This window comes from Hemiscyllium ocellatum, chromosome 8, assembly GCF_020745735.1.
Source record: "Hemiscyllium ocellatum isolate sHemOce1 chromosome 8, sHemOce1.pat.X.cur, whole genome shotgun sequence".
Taxonomy (NCBI): Eukaryota; Metazoa; Chordata; class Chondrichthyes; order Orectolobiformes; family Hemiscylliidae; genus Hemiscyllium; species Hemiscyllium ocellatum.
This window is the reverse complement of record NC_083408.1, coordinates 47,637,861-47,657,356: the sequence shown is the minus strand read 5'-3', so window position 1 is coordinate 47,657,356 and position 19,496 is coordinate 47,637,861. Positions and strand designations below refer to the sequence as shown.

At 38.9% G+C, this 19,496-nt stretch overlaps 1 protein-coding gene across 2 annotated transcripts in view; it reads right to left on the bottom strand.

Moving 5' to 3' along the window:
* LOC132818152 (RAS guanyl-releasing protein 1-like) overlaps positions 1-19,496 on the bottom strand; it is a 116,151-nt gene that overhangs the window by 19,287 nt on the left and 77,368 nt on the right. For both annotated transcript variants that reach the window (XM_060828918.1, XM_060828919.1), the window contains exons 11-15: positions 17,633-17,737; positions 14,759-14,868; positions 9,217-9,361; positions 6,511-6,547; positions 4,870-5,013 (exon numbers count right to left, since the gene is read on the bottom strand). In XM_060828918.1, coding sequence (XP_060684901.1) covers positions 4,870-5,013; positions 6,511-6,547; positions 9,217-9,361; positions 14,759-14,868; positions 17,633-17,737 — 541 coding nt within the window. The remainder of the gene's footprint in view (positions 1-4,869; positions 5,014-6,510; positions 6,548-9,216; positions 9,362-14,758; positions 14,869-17,632; positions 17,738-19,496) is intronic.

Below are 19,496 nucleotides of genomic sequence, written 5' to 3'. Positions count from 1 at the left end.
GCATCTGACCCAGTTGACTCTGAAAAATCTTCCTGACATCCATGGGCTCGTGCCAAAATTGGGAGAGCTGTCCCTTGGGCTAATCAATTAACAGCCTGTTATTGTCTACTAGATATCATTTCATGAGTATGATTAAGTTCAGACATTGCCATCATATGCATATGTCCTGTTCCACCAGAGTTGGCAGCACGGTGATATACAGTCAGGAGGGAGTATCCCTGGTAGGCCTCAACATTGGCTCTGAACTTCATGATATCTCATGGAGTCAGGTTCAACCCCTCTTGCTGATCATCACCTACCGGCCTTCCTCAGTTGATGAATTTGTGCTCCTCCAGAATGAACACCACTTAGAACAAGCTCTAAGAGTGTCAAAGGCACAACGTACTCGAGGTGTGCAGGTTTAATGCACATCACCAAAAGTAGATCAATAGCACCACTACTTGTCAAGTCTTAGAACAAATGTAAGTCAATGGCGGATCATTAAGGAACCAACGTGAGGGGAGAAACTTATTTGACCTTATCCTCTCCATTGTATCTATCACAGATCCATCTATCCATGATAGCATTGGCAGATCTAAACACTGTGTAATCCTTGTGGAGATGACTTCCTGTCTTTACAGTGAGGTCATGCTCTCTTGTATGGTACTACCACCATGCTAAATGTTATAGGCACAGAACAGATGATCTATCAACTTAAAACTGAATTAAAAATCACACAACACCAGGTTAAAGTCCAACAGGTTTATTTGGGAAGTACAACGTTCAGAGTGCTGTTCCTTCGTCACTAGCTACCTGACAAAGGAACAGGGCTTCGAAAGCTTGTACTTCCAAATAACCCTGTTGGACTATAATCTAGTGGTATGTGATTGTTAACTTTGTCCACCCCAGCCCAGCACCTCCATATCATAACTTAAAACCTGAGAATCAATGAATTACATCCATGGGCCATCAGCAGCAGAATTGCATAACTCTACACAGTTTTGGACTTATTTAAGAAAGGACATAATCACTGTAGAAATAGTTCAAAGATGTTTTACTTTGCTGATGAGGAGCTATCTTATGAGGGAAGTTTGGTGTGTATTCACTAGGGATAAGAAGAATGAGAGATGATCTTACTGAAACACATAAGATCCTGAAGGGGCATGACAGAGTAAATGCTGAAAAGATGTTTCCCCTTGTGGGAGAGACTAGAACCAGGGACATTCTTTAAAATAAGGAATTCCTAATTTAAGATGCAACAAGGAGATTTTTATCCCAAGGTCATACATGAGTCTTTGGAACTTTTTTCCCACAGTGTGGTCGATGGAAGGCCATTGAATATTTTTTAAGGCAGAAGTAGATAGATCTAACTAATATGGAGATCGAACTAATAAAGATGTATAAGAATAGTAGGGGCAGGCAGAAAGGTAGAGTTGAGGCCACAATCTGATCAGCCATGATCTTATTGAATGGTGGACCAGGCAGGAGGAGTCATATGACTTACTCCTGCGTTCATTTGTATGCTGTATGTATGCTTGTTTTCAGCCACTGTACTATTACCATCAAACCAGAGGATCAGCCTTGATTCAATGACCAGTGTAGGACAGCATGGCAGGAGCAGCACCAGGCATACTTGAAGATGAGATGCATACAGGATTACAAATAAGTTAAACTGTGGATGTAACATGCTCTAGGCAGTTAAATACTTTCTCACACAAAGAATCACATCAGAACTCTGCAATTCTGTCAAACCTAGTAGTGAATGGTGGTGGACAGGTAACTGGAGGAGGATGCTCCAAAAACATGCTTATCTCCAACGATGGAAGAATGCAGCATATTAGTGCAAAAGGCGAGGTGCATAGAGTTATGGGGAAAAATATAAACAGCTCACTGCCAAGCCACCGTTAGAAGAAAGTTGGCAGTTGGCCAACAGGCCCAGAAATTAACCAAACCACAGACATAACATAGAGACTCTACTTCTAGAGGAAGTCCTGCCTTTTGGTTGGCAGCTCATACAGTCCATGCAAGCCCACAATGGAGGCCTGATAGATTCCATAGTGAGCTAAATTGGGTAGTTTTGGGCTGAGATGTTTTGGCACCTCAGGGCGGGAAGCCGGAAGGAGAAAAAGAGGATGGTTTTTGTAGGAAAGGTGAATAAATTATGAAGGATATTATCTTCTCAGGGGTGCCCCCATGCAAAAACACATTTAAAATAAAAATGAAATGCCCACCACTACCCCTCTGCCCATGTCAACCATTTTATAGTATAGATCAATTGACTTTGATTAAGACAAATGCCTTTTAACAAGCTCAACTCTATTCACAATCAACAATGAAGTGATGGAACATATCATTAATAGCACTATCATTCAGCAATAACCTGCTCACTGATGTTCAGTTTGTGTTCTGCTGGGCAGATCTCATTATTATCTTGATCCAAAAATCAAAAGAATGAACTTTCATTAGTAACAATAGTATGTTGTCCTTGACATCAATTTAGCATTTGATCAAATATCGAACAAGCCGCCACAATAAATTTTAGGTTAATGGGAATTGGGGGGAAAGCTCTCCACAGGTCATATCAGAGTTGATAAAGCATGGTGCTGGAAAAGGCACAGCAGGTCAGGCAGTATCCGAGGAACAAGAGAGTCGATGTTTCAGGGAGGACCCTTCTTCAGGATTCTACAGGTCATATCAAACAGAAAGGAGTATGGGTTATTGTTGTTGGAAGTTAATTATCACAATCTCTGGGATATCAGTACAGGTGTCTATTGGGATAATGCCTTCTGCAAAACACCTTAGCATTTTGTAAGCATGACTTTCCTTCAAAAATGTCAAAAGTGTGCATGTTTGTGGATGATTTCAAAGCCTTTCAAAAATATTTTGCAACACCTCAGATGCTGAGGCAGACCGAGTCTGTATGCATAAAGATCTGAACAGCATTTAGGGTTGGGCATAGTACAAGGCAAGTAACATTTGTGCTACACTAATTCCAGGCAATGGCCCCTCCAAGAAAAGGAAATCTAACCGTATTCCCCTGAAATTCAACGTCACTAGTACCAATAAATTTCCCATTCTCAACATTCTATGGTTTACCATTGACCAGACATTGAACAGGACCAGCCATATAAATCCTGTGGATACAAGAATATTGGGAATTCTATGGCAAGTAACCCACCTCCTGATGCTCCAATGTCTGTCCATCATCTACAATGTACAAGTCAAGACTACAATTAAATACTCTCCATTTCCCTGAATAAACACATCTCCAACAACAATCATGAAGCTTGATACCATCCAGGATAAAGCATTCCACTTGATCAGTTCCCTATTCACCACTTTCAAACTTCACTCTGTGCATCACCAATACATAGTTGCAGCAGTACATCCCAGCTACAACACCTACTGCAGTAAGCTACCAATGCTCCTTTGTCAGCACCTTCTAAACCCATGAACACTACCATCTAGAAGGGCAAAGGTAGCAGATAATGGAAATGTCATGACCTCTCCAACTCACATACCATCCTGATTTGGAGTTATATTACTGTTGCTTTACTGTCACTGGATCAAAATCCTGTAACTCCATCTTTAGCAGGAATGGATGAATATGTAGAGTTCAAGAAGGCAGCTCAACATTATCTGTTAGGGATGTGGAGTAAATACTGACACAGCCAACAACATTCACATCCTAAGAGTAAATAAAAGAGGGTATCATATATGTGCAGTTCTTTCATAACTCTATTTTGACTGTTGAAGCTTAATTTTCACTGTTTCATGTTATTATTGCTCGACAATTCCAAGGTTATCCATATTCAAATTAAGAACAAAAAAAGCACTCTTAGGCTGATTAGTTCTGAAAATGTACAGATATGGTGCAAAACTCATTTCCACAAAATACTCCAATGTGTTGAAATTTGTTATCTGTGGTCTGTTTTTATCTGTGGTATAGATTTGATTAATCAGCAATTGCATTATTGTTGTATCATTCATCGAACAGGACGATAAAAGGTCAACTGGTTTGGCTTTGGTCTTTTCTGATTCAGCAATTTCTTTGTTCCTATAATAAGGAAGGAGTTTTCCCAAACTGGTTGAGAGGGTAGTAAAGATGCTGTTCTCTCACATTTGTTGACAATTTATGAGATAAGAAGTCTCAAATTTGTGAGCATTATCTCAAGCCATTATCTCTACTGTTCACTGAACCATAACTATGGGCAATTGTTGAAGGGTGATTCTATCTCGTACCCCTCAGGGTACTCAGATGTACATGATGACAGGATAAATAAGAGAGGCTCATGTTGCCTTTACAATACTGATAGATTCCCAAAGCTTGTTGCATTGCTGCAGTGATCCTTTAAGTGTTTAGGTAAGTAAAATAGGAGGTAAAATTAGACTAGGAAAATAATCAATTTTATTTATCTCATAGAAACCAGGTTCTTAATGACACGGACAGAGAACTAGGAGTAAGACACCCACAAACTTATTTTCTTGGCTAGTGCTAGTTTATGTTTTGGAAAGGCAAGATAGACAGAAAAGCCATTAAGATTATATAAGTTATATATATATTGATATATATTAACTTATATGTTAGATTACTCAAATAATTTCAAAGATAATATAAAACATAACAAGAAAGAAAATAATAAGAAAGATGATTGTTTTTTATCTTCTATATAATATCCATCATTTAAACCTTCTCAAATATTTTTAAAAAGTGTTTAACAAACACTTTCTTAAATTCTGTCAAGCACCAGGAATAATCAGTACTCAAAGTTATGCATCTAATATTTCAATCAATGTTAATGTTTTTTATCCTCAATATATTAATATTTAGAAAAGGTTACAATTTTCAAAAAGTTTAACAGTACAATTCAATGGAACGAGTAATATTACCGATGTTTAGGCCTTTGGTTTCTGCAGAGCAAAGTGCAGGAGCAGAGGAGCTTGAGGTTTGGCTGGCATCTGTGGTCTTGGCTTTATTTTTGCATTCCAGCACCACCAAGTCTCGACACTGTTTGTGACAGTTCATACCACAATCTGCGATCAGAAATGCATCACATTGTGGGCATCAAAATGAAATGGCTATCAAATTTGACATCAGTGGTAACTCACAAAATGCTCTGTGCAATAAGGTTGAAATACGGTTAAAATTTTGTGTATTAAAATATTCAGCAAGTGAAAGATTTAATGCAGCAATTCCAATCTTTCATGCTCAGGCGGTAGACAAGAGCAGTTTGATCTTTCTAAAGCTTGATGTGTTAACCTGAGCAAATATAACAATATAAATGGTTCTTCCAGTCCCATAGCATTGCATACAACTTTAGAAAAGATTATTGCATTTTTTGTAAATTAATTGTTCTATTTCAGATGGTTTACATGCTAATTTAAAGATAATTTCACAATCTCAACATCTGTAAGCTTGTAATCCTTTGCACATACAAACTCCCTCCCAAAAGTATGTCTCTAATTTTTAAATCTCTCATGCCCTCTTGAATGTTGAAGTCTTGTAAAGAAGGCTCCTTCCTAAATTATTTTCAGAGCATTATTAGGATGTCTTTCACACATTAGTTGCTACCTGGCTTCTCCATTGACTTCCCAGCCTTAAGTGTTGTTAACATCTTGTTAAGTGCATTATGGAGATGGTTCTACACAGTGAAGTCACACAATTTAGGAATTGGGTTGAGACCACATAATCTTATTTTACAAGGGATCTTTTCAGATAACAGAAAAATACTTTCATCTCATCAGTCTGTTATGGGTTGCTGACTCCTAATGCTGGAATGTAAACAATGTTTTCAAAATACATCAATGTGAACATACATTTTAATATTTTTACAGCCCACCACCACAAGCTCTTATGCCAACATTTACAGTATCTCTATGATGTCTCTTAGGTCAATGTACTTTTGTTTGGCCACTCATCGAAATTGTTATATTCTTCACATACATAAGCAAAGGAAGGATTTTCAAACGATTAGCTGGATGTAATCAGCCTAGAATAATAGGGGTGTAAAAAACATACGCTTTCTAACTTATAATTCACTATCCAATTCATTGAAAGCCTTAAATGGCTTTTAAATACCTTTTTAAGAGTCTTAAGTTATTTATAATTTCACGAATGAAACAAATCTGATTCAGGAAACATTTTAATGTTTGGTAGTTGAGTGTTTATATTAAGTTGTTGGTTAACAGACTATGCATTATGGTTAGATCATGATCACCACTTCTCATTATTTATACCTGTTTAAAAGTGTGCTAAAGGCTAGAAGTTGCACATTGTTTGGTTTTAATAAGTTCTTAAGCAAAATGTTGATTTCTGGAAGAACATCATTTAGATACAATCTGGATTAGGTGATAAAGCACGTACTATTAACTGTGTATAAAGCTATCAGAAATAGTAAAAATGAGTTTGTATAATTGCAATTGTAAATCCATTAATCTAGCAAATTCACTGACCTATCTAAAGTAGTTTACCAAACGTATGATAACAATTAATACAGTTCTTAAATATAATTATTTTATAACACTATTTACCTCTGCATCTGTACCCTTGTTTTATAACACCCCAGATCTGAAAAAAAGACATTATTTTAATTTTGAAAGTATGCAATTTGACAGACCTGAGCACATTTAACATTTTTTAGAAAAATAGAAAGAAACTGAAAGACTTGTTGTTCTTGAAATGATGTTTTGTCCATCCCTGTTTATTCTGAGGACATTAAATCTCAAAAATATAGCTTTGGCGCAAGAACCTAAAGGGTAGAGGTGGACAGTTCATCCAGTTGGGTTTATCCAACAATCAGGCAGCTCTTCTGATCATTGTCAGATGATATCCAAAAATTACCAGATTTATTCAGTTCAATTCCTTAATTTAATTGGAGTAAGGTAAATTTTAATGGTATGAGACAAGAACTTTCAAAAGTTGATTGGAGTAGACAGTTCACATGTTAAAAAAAAAGTCTGACAAATGGGGGTATTCAGGAATGTGATGATGAGAGTTTAGAGGCATTTTGTTCATGTTAGAGTGAAGGGTATGGCTGGTAAGATTAAGGAACAAAATCGATGAATAAAAATATTGAGGTTCTAGTCAAGAATAAAAGCAAGTCTTATTTTAGAAATAGACAACTTGCTTCAGTTGAATCTTATCAATATAAAGAGTGTAGGGGCATTCTTAAGAGAGAAATTAGGAAGGCAAAGAAGGGAAATGAGATAGCACTGCAGATAAAGTTAAGGATAATCCAAAGAGATTCTACAAATACACTAAGAGCAAGAGGATAACTAGACAGAGGGTAGGGCTTCTTAAAGATCGAGGAGGTCATCTTTGTGTTGAACCCCAGGAGATGGGTAAGATACTAAATGAATATTTAGCACTAATTTTTACTGTGCAGAAAGAAATGGAGAGAAATAAACTTTGATGTTTTAAAAACAGTTCACAGTACAGAGGAGGAATTTCGGAGAACTTAGAGAATATAAAACTGGATAAATCTCTTGGACCTGATCTAATGTACCTCAGAACATTGTAGGTAGTAAGAGAGGAAATTACAAGAACTCTTGCAGAAATATTTGCATCATCTATAACTACGGGTGAGGTACCTGCTGACTGGACGGTGGCTAGTGTTGTACCTTTGTTTAAGAAAGTTTGTAAGGATAAAGTAGGGATCTTTAGACCTGAGTCTGACATCGGTTGTGGGTAAATTGTGGAGGCGACAAAAAAAGATGGGATTTATGAACATTTAGAAAGGCAAAAATTCATTAAAGATAGTCAGCATGGTTTTGCGTGAGGAAAATCGTGTCTCACAAACTTGAGTTAGTTTTTTGAAAAAGTAACTAAAATGATTGATGATGGCAGAGCAATAGATGTTATTTATTTGGATTTTGGTGAAGCCTTTGACAAGGTTCCGAATGGTCGGCTAATTGTAAAGTTAGGTCACATGGGATTCAGGGTGAACTTGCCAACTGGATACATAAATGGTAGGAGACAGAAAGTGGTGGTGGAGGGTTGCTTTTAGACTGGAGACCTGTCACCAGTGGTGTTCCACAGGGATCGGTTCTGGATCCACTTTTGTTTCTCATTTATGTGAATGGTTTGGATGAGAACATAGAAGGCATGGTTCATAAATTTTCGGACTGACACCAAAATTGATAGCATTGTAGACAGTGAAGAAAGTTTTCTAAGATTACAAAGGGATTTGATCAAATGGGTCAATGGGCTAAAAAATGGCAGATGGAGTTCAATCTGAATAAATGGGAGGTATTGCATTTTGGTACAACAAACAAGGTTAGCGCTTATACAATTAGTGGTAGGACCTTGGATCATGTTGTAGAACAGAGGGATCTAGGGATCCAGGTACATAATTCTTTGAAGTTTGTGTCACAAATAGACAAGATGGTTAAAAAGGTATTTGGCACGCTTGCCTTCATTGCTCAGTGCTTTGAGTAGAGGAGTTTGGAAGTCATGTTGAGGTTGTACAGAACATTGATGAGACTTCTTCTGGAATACTGTGACCAATTCTGGTTGCCCAGTTATAGGTAGGATATTACCCAGCTGGGGAGGGTTCAGAAGAGTCAGAAGAGATGCCAGGTATGGAAGGTTTGAGTTGTAAAGAAAGACTGGATAGGCTGGCATTTTTTTTACTAGAGTGTAGGAGGTTGACAGGCAATCTGATAAAAGTTTATAAAATAATGCGGTATTAATGGTAGTTGTCTTTACCGTAGAATGGGGAATTTCAAGAGTAGAAGGCAAATTTTTAAAGTGAAAGGAGAGAGAGATTTTAAAAAGACATAAGAGGCAAATTTTTTACACGGGGGTGGTTCACGTGTGGAATGAACTTCCTGAGAAAGTAGTGGATGTGGTTACAATTACAATGTCATAAAGACATTTGGATAGATACATGAATAGGAAAGGTTTGGAAGGGTATGGGCCAGGAGCAGGCAGGTGGGACTTGTTTAGTTTGGGATTATATTTGGCATGGACTGACTGGACCAAAGGGTCTGTTTCCATGCTGTATGATTAGATGACTCGACGTCATGGTGTGATTTGATCTCTGGATTACTAGGACAGTAGCACAGACAATAACCTATTATGGCCATTACACCAATGAATAGTAAAGCTATCGTCTATAACTCCTTATTATTTTTCAGACTACATTTAGATAAAATATTTATAGCAATTTTTGCAGTCATCAACGGTTGCTCAGTGACATCTTACAAGCTGGGAGACTATAGGTTAAATCAACTTACAAATCCAGCACAGTTGTCACAGAAAGTTGGTTTCAGATATGTTGTCTCCTGGAAATTATGCAGAAAGCCGAGAACTGATTTTGAGAAGATGGAGCTGGATCTCATGAAGTAGGCTGTAATTTCTTCTCTGCTTATTAGACCTTCACTGTAAAATGAGAATCCTTCATTGCTAAAGACCTTATACCAACTGGGAATGACATAAATACAATAGGAACTCTATAAAGCATATTCAGGTAAATTGGTAACTGATAGAGAATAGGTTACCATTTAAATCTTTATTATCTTTATCATTCATTAATGGAAACATAAATAATTTATTCTGCAGAGATCACTACACACTATTTTACATAACATTTTAACTAATTCATATGAGTAGTGAATACAATCAGACAATTCTTCCTTGGGCAAATCTGTAATTTAGTGATGGTTTATTATGATATTCAAGCACTGCACACTAGTGATTTTGGTACAGTCTCAGTAAATATCAAAGATATGCACTTCAATATTGCATTTTAAGAAGGTATGCAGTTTGTTAGCTTTTATTAATAGAGGGATTGAATTTCAGAACCATGAGGTCATGCTGCAGCTGTACAAAATTCTGGTGCAGCTGCACTTGGCGTGCAGTTCTGGTCACCACATTATAGGAAGGATGTGGATGCTTTGGAAAAGGTTCAGAGGAGATTTACCAGGATGTTGCCTGGTATGGAGGGGAGGTCTTACGAGGAAAAGCTGAGGGACTTGAAGCGATTTTGTTAGAGAGAAGAAGGTTGAGAGGTGACTTAATTGAGACATATAAGATAATAAGACGGTTAGATAGAATAGATTCTGAGAGCCTTTTTCCTCAGCTAGCATGAGGGCGCATAGCATTAAATTGAGGGATTATATAGGTATAGGACAGATGTCAGAGGTAGTTTCTTACTCAGAGAGTAGTATGGGTGTGGAACGCATAGCCTGAAACAGTAGCAGACTTGCCAACTTTAAGAACATTAAATGGCCATTGGATATATATATATATGAATGAAAATAGAATAGCATAGGTTAAATGGGCTTCAGATTGGTTTCACAGATCAGCGCAACATTGAGGCTGAAGGGCCTGTACTGCGCTGTAATGTTCTTTATTCTATATTTCAGATGTTCTTTTATGATAGCAAAGAAACTTCAGTTACATTTGTAACTTCCATTGGTACAGTCATTACTAATTTTGATGGGTGAAAAGTGTGGTGCTGGAAAAGCACAGCCAGCCAGGCAGTATCCAAGGAGCAGGAGAATTGATGTTTCGAGTGTAAGCTCTTCATCAGGAATGTCTTGCTCAAAACATCGACTCTCCTGCTCCTTGGATGCTGCCTGACCTGTTGTGCTTTTCCAGCACCACACTTTTTGACTCTGACCTCCAGCATCTGCAGTCCTCACTTTCACCTAACTTTGAAGGATGCTGTGTAAAATGAATGAAATCACACTTGTGCCTAAGGAACTTGGAGTTCCACCTCAGGAGTTTTATATTATCCTCCAACAGTGATGGAGGTACAACATCATTGGTAGCAAACAAAAGTGCGTATATAACATATTGGTGTGGTGCCTGGCCATGGGTAGACTTAGATTTCAGATTACAATAATAACATTGCTGGCTTTTCTGGGCAATGTTAGTCCACACAGTTCCTCCTCCGAAACTGACAATGTCTGCAGCACAAATCTGTACTGCCTTTTCAACAGCTGCTCATGCATTGTGAATGGGCTATGTTCTCAGACACTAGGGAACGCATTGAGGGAGCTGCCGCAAGAGGTACATCTACATAAAGAGAATATTAGAAAATCCTGTTAAGTGCACTTTTGATTACATTGGTCTGTGCAGTGATGATTTGTTGACTGATTACAACTTGAAATACGTTTTAAAGATTTTCTGCCAGATATATTTTTCTTTCACTGGGGCCAAATAAAAGAGAATGTCTTTGTTCTTAGACTAATAATCGATGTATGAGCACAAAACATTCTGCTAACTATAGTGTATTTCTCTAGTGTCAAGCATTACAATTACAAACCAATGAGAAATGTGCCCTGCAAAATATTCTATCCTCTGCGATGTATGAGTTGGTTGATGTTAACTAGTCAACTAGACCTTTGTTAATTTAGTATGTCTTTCTGTTGCTATGTATATAAATTGGTCCATTTTTGTAGACTAAGAATTTTTTGCAGCAAAGTTTGTGGAATTGATGAGTCATGTCCATATCTGTGTGTTTTTTTTAGAAGTTAACACTTTGTAATTTTGTGGAGCAGAAAATGACAGAAGGATCAGAAGGATAAATCGTTTCAATTTCAGAAGTTCGAGCACAACAAACTTAGAACTAACTACAAGGACGGAAAGCATAAAGAAACTGTGATTGTTTTCCTTAGAAGAAACAGAGCAAAGGGGAGATTTTATGTAAGTATTCAAAGTGATGAAGAATGTTGATCAGGAGTTAGGGAAAAATAGTTTCCACTGGCAAGGAAATCAATACCCAGAAGATACATAGGGTGGCATGGTGGCTCAGTAGTCAGCACTGCTGCCTCACAGCACCAGGGACCCGGGTTTGATTCTCTGTCAGGTGACAGTTTGTGTGGAGCTTGCGCATTCTCATGGTATCTGTGTGGTTTTCCTCCAGATCCTTGTTTCCTTCTACAGTCCAAAGTTGTGCAGGTTAGGGTGGAATGGCCATGCTAAATTGTCCACAGTGTCTGGGGCCATGCAGACTAGGTGCATTAGCCATGGAAAATGTAGGGTAATAGGGATGGGGTATGGGGTGGGTCCTGGGTGGGATGCCCTTAAAAGGTCAGGGTGGACTCGATGGGCTGAATAACCTGCTGCCACACTAAGGATGAACGATTCTATAGAAAGATGGAGAATAGGAGCAGCCTTTGGAGCCTGCTGCACCTTTTAACGTGATCATGGCTGACCTTCCAATTCAGTATCCTGTTTCCATCTTTGGCTCATGCCCTCTAATCCTTCAGCTCTAAGAGCTACATTTAACTTCTTGTTGTGGTTCTGTTCGCCGAGCTGGGAGTTTTTGTTGCAAACGTTTCGTCCCCTTTCTAGGTGACATACTCAGTGCTTGGAAGCCTCCTGTGAAGCGCTTCTTTGATTTTTCCTCCGGCATTTATACTGGTTTGAATCTGCCGCTTCCGGTTGTCGGTTGCTGTCCGCTGCAGTGGCTGCTATATCGGGTCTAGGACGATGTGTCTGTTGATAGAATTTGTGGATGAGTGCCATGCCTCTAGGAATTCCCTGTCTGTTCTCTGTTTGGCTTGCCCTATAATAGTGGTGTTGTCCCAATTGAATTCATGTTGTTTGTCATCTGAGTGTATGGCTACTAAGGATAACTGGTCGTGTCATTTCGTGGCCAGTTGGTGTTCATGGATGCGGGTTGTTAGCTGTCTTCCTGTTTGTCCTATGTAGTGTTTTGTGCAGTCCTTGCATGGGATTTTGCATGCCACAACTCAAAGGACTGGCCACACTACCATACATCAGGAGCATTTCTGAACTGACAGCCAGACTGCTGCGACCACTAGGACTCATAACAGCACACAAACCAACAGCCACGCTCAGACAACAACTCACCAGGACAAAGGACCCGATACCCAGCATGAGCAAAACCAATGTAGTGTACAAAATCCCATGCAAGAACTGCACAAAACACTGCATAGGACAAACAGGAAGACAGCTAACAACCCGCATCCATGAACACCAACTAGCCACGAAATGACACGACCAGCTATCCTTAGTAGCCATTCACTCAGATGACAAACAACATGAATTCGATTGGGACAACACCACTATTGTAGGGCAAGCCAAACAGAGAACAGCCAGGGAATTCCTAGAAGCATGGCACTCATCCACAAATTCTATCAACAGACACATCGACCTAGACCCTATATACCAGCCACTTCAGCGGACAGCAACTGACAACCAGAAGCAGCAGATTCAAACCACTATAAATGCCGGAGGAATCAGCACAGAAGCGCTTCACAGGAGGCTCCCAAGCACTGAGGATGTCACCTAGAAAGGGGACGAAACGTTTGCAACAAAAACTCCCAGCTCAGCGAACAGAACCACAACAACGAGCACCCGAGCTACAAATCTTCTCACAAACATTTAACTTCTTCTTGAAAACATTCAAAATTTTGGCTTGAACCGCTTTCTGTGGCAGAGAATTCCACATGCTCACCACCCTCTGACTAAAGAAATCTTTTCTCACTTAGTCCAGAATGGCCTATCCATATCCTTTGTTCATGAGCCTTGTTTCTAGACTCTTTTGGGAACATTCTTCCTGTGTTTACACGGTCTTGGCCTTAGAACTTTATACATTTCCATTACATTTTTGAATCTCCAGTGAGTACAGATCCAACCAATCCAGTCTGTCTTCATACGTTAGTCCTGCAATCCCAAGAGTCAGTATGGTTAACCTTTCTTGCACTCCCTCATTGGCCAGAATATCCTTCCTCAGATAAGGTGACCAAAACTGTATGTATGGGAGAAAGGGGAGATTAAAAATACAAAATGCTGGAAATGTTCAGCAGGGCAGAAGGGAAACAGAGTTATGTTTCAGGCAGGTATTAGAGGAGAATTTAACTCAGCAAGCTATGACCTGGGATGTATGTAGTTGGCTTCAATGGGATAGAATTTGCTGAGGGAGGATTTCATGGCATGGTCTGTGAGTTGGTTGCTTTTCCCTCCTCATTCAGGTTAAGCTATGCTTACACTTCAAATTGCTACATGTGTAAATTTACAATGGGGCAGCTGGGATTGGGATGCATACTGGACTCTATCCTGTTCAGCAATGAAATTTAAGGATTAAAAATTAACAATTGCAATAGTGGGAGGTAGAGTAAATTAGAGTCAAACTTGAAATTAGAAGTGGAATTTAAATTTTTTGTCATGTGCCCTCAAGTTACAAAAGAACAGCAGGACAGTGAAAAATGTACAATGTCACAAACATCTTGGGTGGCACAGTGGTTCAGTGGTTAGCACTGCTGCCTCACAGCACCAGGGACACGGGTTTGATTCCAGCCTTGGCTGACTGTCTGTGTGGAGTTTGCACATTCTGTGTCTGTGTGGGAGGGCTGGTGTGGACTTGTTGGGTCAACTGGCCTGTTTCCACACAGTGGGAAATCCAATCTAACATAGGTGCAAACCTTAGGTAGAGAAAATAAATAAAAACGTGATACTACATTTGACAAGAAAGGCAAAACAAAGGGGAAAAAAAGGTTAAGCCAGAAACTCAGGTCCAATTTTCAAAAGGGAATTGGCAGGCCTCTTAGGAAAAGAGCGAGGGAATATGTCTAATTAAATAAATAATTCATGGCAAAGGTTTACAGAGAAGGCAAAATAGCCTTCTCTGTTCCATATGATTTCACTGTGTGTGGAAACAAATAAATTTAAACCAGCGAGGTGGCAGTGTTTTTCTCAATGCCCTTCAATCCCAGATGCATGTTTACTTAGAGTCCGTTCTGCTACTTGCTGTTGCTTCATTGGAATATTTTGTACTGCCCTGACTGACATTGCTGTACTCACCAATCTTTGTCCATAACGCAGAAGGAAAATGGAAAACTTGCAGCGATCTTTTCAAACTCCTCTTGGGAAATATAGCCATCCTGATCATGGTCGTAATTTTTAAAGACAGACTGCATTGGATAAGCAAATGAATAACATAACAAATGGTCAAACAACAGTAATGGGTTCATGAGTTGTACTAGTAATTATGTTCATGTAAATTATAAAGGATGCACATTTATCTCTCCACCCCGGAGGCTCCCTGCCTCATTCCTGATGTAGGGCTTTTGGCCGAAACATCAATTTTCCTGCTCCTCGGATGCTGTCTGACCTGCTGGGCTTTTCCAGCACTACTCTAATCTTGACTCTGATCTCCAGCATCTGCAGTCCTCACTTTCACCATGTCTAATTCTGTCCCTATTACACTAATTTCCTTTTGAAAATTGGTATCAAATTTCATCAAGATATCGCTGAACTATTGAGTGTCATAAGGCCGTGTGCTTCTGAACCATAATATTCTGTTGCTATTTGTACTCCATCTGACTTCAAATTACTAACTCTGATGTAACTCATTGAGGGTGGGGATTCCACTGAAAACTCATGACAGATCACATCAAGAAGCATTAATGTACCACTTTCTCACATGCTTCTTGTAAAATTAAAATGTTTAAACTTTTTGTTTAGAATGTAGTGAAGTCAATCACTTGAACAAATACAGAGCTTTTTTTGAAGTAAATGTTGTCATACATTCAGCTTTCAAACATCAAAAAGTGGCTAAAACCTATCCTTAATTGCTCATTGTTGCAAATCCATTGTGTTAGAGATAATTACTATGTACCTTGCCGGTTTGAAGTTTAGTTACTGGTACAAGATGAACTCTATGTATTACTTTTTTATTCTTTTTGAAACTCAAGATGGGCGCTGAATTTTGGCGATAAAACACTGTTCACTGTAGCTTTCTAGATATATTTGTTATATATGTAGTGAACATATAACATATATATCTATAGATACATAAGTAGTATTCTTGCTAGGGACTGTATTGTACAATTTTTATGCAATGGCAGGGGAGTGAAGTGTTCAGCCAATAGCCATTTGCTTTTTTAGATTAGATTAGACTTACAGTGTGGAAACAGGCCCTTCGGCCCAACAAGTCCACACCGACCCGCCGAAGCGCAACCCACCCATACCCCTACATTTACCCCTTACCTAACACTATGGGCAATTTAGCATGGCCAATTCACCTGACCCGCACATCTTTGTGACTGTGGGAGGAAACCAGAGCACCCGGAGGAAATTTTGTCAAAACCAAACTCAAAAGTGCATTTTCTTTATTCTTGTAGAAAAAGAAGAATTTAGATACAGAAGCAAATAAATGAATTCTGGATTGGCATCCAGCAGAATCCTTGTGTTCAGTGAATATGGTTGTTCTCTACAACAAATGCATACCAACACATTAAAATTCTCCAGCAAATGTATCTATAGAAGGAAGGCTTGTATCATTACATTGAATCCTTCCATAAATTCCTACTCTTTTCCAAGCAAAGCATGAAAGTGTGATAAAAATTTGAGTTTCAAGTAAAGTTTCAACAACCACGGGGGCAGAAGCAGAGACACACAGGTGATAACAATACCAAATATAAATGTGCTTTCCTGGAGGGGGATGAAGGAAGGCACAGCTGCCCCTTACACACAATGGGTGTAACCAATCCAGCTCAGTAAGGGCCTCTAGCTTCTGCAGACAGTGAGGGCAATTTAGCTGATTGGAGGTGACCTCCATGCAACAGGTCAGAGGACAGGAGTTTCAGGTATGCTTACAAGCCTAATTGTGTGTAACATCTATTGTAGGGCACCCTCCACTATAGCAGTGGCCCAGCTTCTATTGGCATGGAAACCTACCATTTCTGTCAAGTTGAAATGTCTAGTCAGCCTCTAAAGTCCATTTGTATTTCTTAATTGTATGCCATGCCCACACTCTGGTCATTAATCGGCTGCATTGGGTAAATCATAATGAGTGATTATTTCTCACACAGTGCATTTACTCATTTGAGTTTGCCAGTTGAGTTCAAAAGTCTACAGGAAAATCAAGCTTCAGATATTTAGAATTCATGGTCTGATTCTTCTTTTGTAATGCTCAGTGTCTCCTTAGACTGCAAGAGGTCATGTTGCGGCTATACAGGTTGTTCGTTAGGCCACTGTCGGAATATTGCGTGCAATTCTGGTGTCCTTCCTATCGGAAAGATGTTGTCAAACTTGAAAGGGTTCAGAAAAGATCTACAAGGATGTTGCCAGGGTTGGAGGATTTGAGCTATGGGGAGAGGCTGTTTTCCCTGGAGGCTGAGGGGTGACCTTACAGAGGTTTACAAAATTATGAGGGGCATGGATAGGGTAAATAGGCAAAGTCTTTTCCCTGGGGTCAGGGAGTCCAGATCTAGAGGGCATAGATTTAGGGTGAGAGGAGAACGATATAAAAGAGACATAAGGGGCAACATTTTCACGCAGAGGGTGGTACGGGTATGGAATGAGCTGCCAGAGGATGTGGTGGAGGCTGTTACAATTGCAACATTTAAAAGGCATTTGGATGGGTATATGAATAGGAAAAGTTTGGAGGAATATGGGCCGGTTGCTGGCAGATGGGACTAGATTGGGTTGGGATATCTGGTCAGCATGGAAGAGTTGGACCAAGGGGTTTATTTCCATGCTGTACATCACTATGACTATAAATCTTAAACATTCTTTCTGTTCAATATGTTCTGTTAATAAAAATCTAACAATTTTGGAGGATAAATGCTTGTGAAGAAATATAATGGAGGGTTTTCTCGCTGGTTGCAATAAAATGAAAAGAAAGCTAGAATTAAATATACGACACAGCATTGACAGCAGGAAAAAACTTACATCAACCATGCGCTGAACATGTTTACTGATCGTCTTGGGATCAGGCTTTGTTGAGACTCCAGGGGCCCAGTCTGCTACTACAGGTGGCTTACAAGGAGTTGCTGGCTAAATGGTACAATCATAAACAGCAATTGGTTACTTCCATCCATGAGTAAAACACATTATTTTCAAATGTTGATATTGCAGTTGGATACTTTAGTCAGTCAGCGATTTATACAATCAATAGAATTTTGAACACAATTTTGTTTTCTGCATTAGTAACTGAAAAAGAACCTAATTTAAATTACTTGTGCCAAGCTGCACAGCTTATTGTGACATGCCTGTTCTAACTGAGTTAAGACATTCATTGAATAAAAAAAGCAGATTTTCCTTTTTACAATACACATAATATTTTAGTAATATTTATCTTGCACTAGTTTCTAATTTAATAAAGAAATTATTATCAAGGACTGTGAAAAGAAGGTAAATTATTCTTTTATACATCAGTAACAAGAGAAAAACTGGACAAGAACAAGTTTATTTTTAGTTACAACCAGGACTTAATAATTTAATGGTATGGTCCTATGGAGTGTTGCTGAACAAAGTGACCTTGGAGTGGAGGTTCATAGCTCCTTGAAAGTGGAGTCGCAGGTCGATAGGATAGTGAAGAAGTCGTTTGGTATGTTTTCCTTTATGGTCACAGTATTGAGTTGGGAGGTCATGTTGTGGCTGTACAGAACATTGGCTAGGCCACTTCTGGAACATTGCATGCACTTCTGGTCTCCTTCCTATGAGAAAGTTATTGTGAAACTTGAAAAGGTTCAGAAAAGATTTACAAGGATGTTGCCAGGATTGGAGGATTTGAGCTATAGGGAGAGGTTGAATAGGCTGGGGCTGTTTTCCCTGGAGTGTCAGAGGCTGAGGGGTGCCCTCATAAAATTTATAAAATGTTGAGGTACATGGATAGAATAAATAGACACAGTCTTTTCCCTGGGGTAGGGGAGTCCAGAATTAGGGGGCATAGCTTGAGGGTGAGAGGGGAAAGATATAAAAGAGACCTCAGAGGCAACCTTTTCACGCATAGGGTGGTATGGTACGGGATGAGCTGCCAGAGGAAGTGGTGGAGGCTGGTACAATTGCAACATTTAAAAGGCATCTGGATGGGTATATGAATAGGAAAGATTTGATGGGATATGGGCTGGGTGTTGGCGAGTGAGAATAGATGAGGTTGGGATATCTGGTTGGCATGGACAAGTTGGACCGAAGGGTCTGTTTCTGTTCTGCATTTCTCTATGACTCTATAAATGATCAATTCATAGGTTATCACTTTGAAATGCTGGAAGTATTGAATAATTGCTTTGCTTCAACATTTACAAGGGAAATTGTCATATTCTATGTTGCTTTGCTGTGGATATAGACAGTTATTTGTGGCTATTCTTGAAATTGCATGTTACAAAGGATCATAGCATTTTTTCAAAGAAGTCTTCCTTTGCAGCTAAAGGTACACATGTACCTTGAATTTTTACATTGGCTCAGTTTTGAAGAAAGGTCACTGGACCTGAAACCTTAACTCTGCTTTCTCTTCACAGATGCTGCTGGACCTGCTGAATTTTTCCAGAAATTTGTTTTTGTTTCTGATTTCCAGCATCCTCAGTTCTTTCAATTTTTTTTTACATTATAATAGGAAAACATTCACCAAGTAAAAATACAAGAACAAGGAGATAGCTTCTAAATGGAAGTTTGAACTTGAACAAATATTGAATTATCTAATTTATTTGAATAAGTAACAAAAGGGAATATAAGTCTTATACTGTGGACATAATATTTGAATTTTCAGAAGGAATTTAATAAGGTTTCATAATGTAAACTGATGACAAAGATCAGA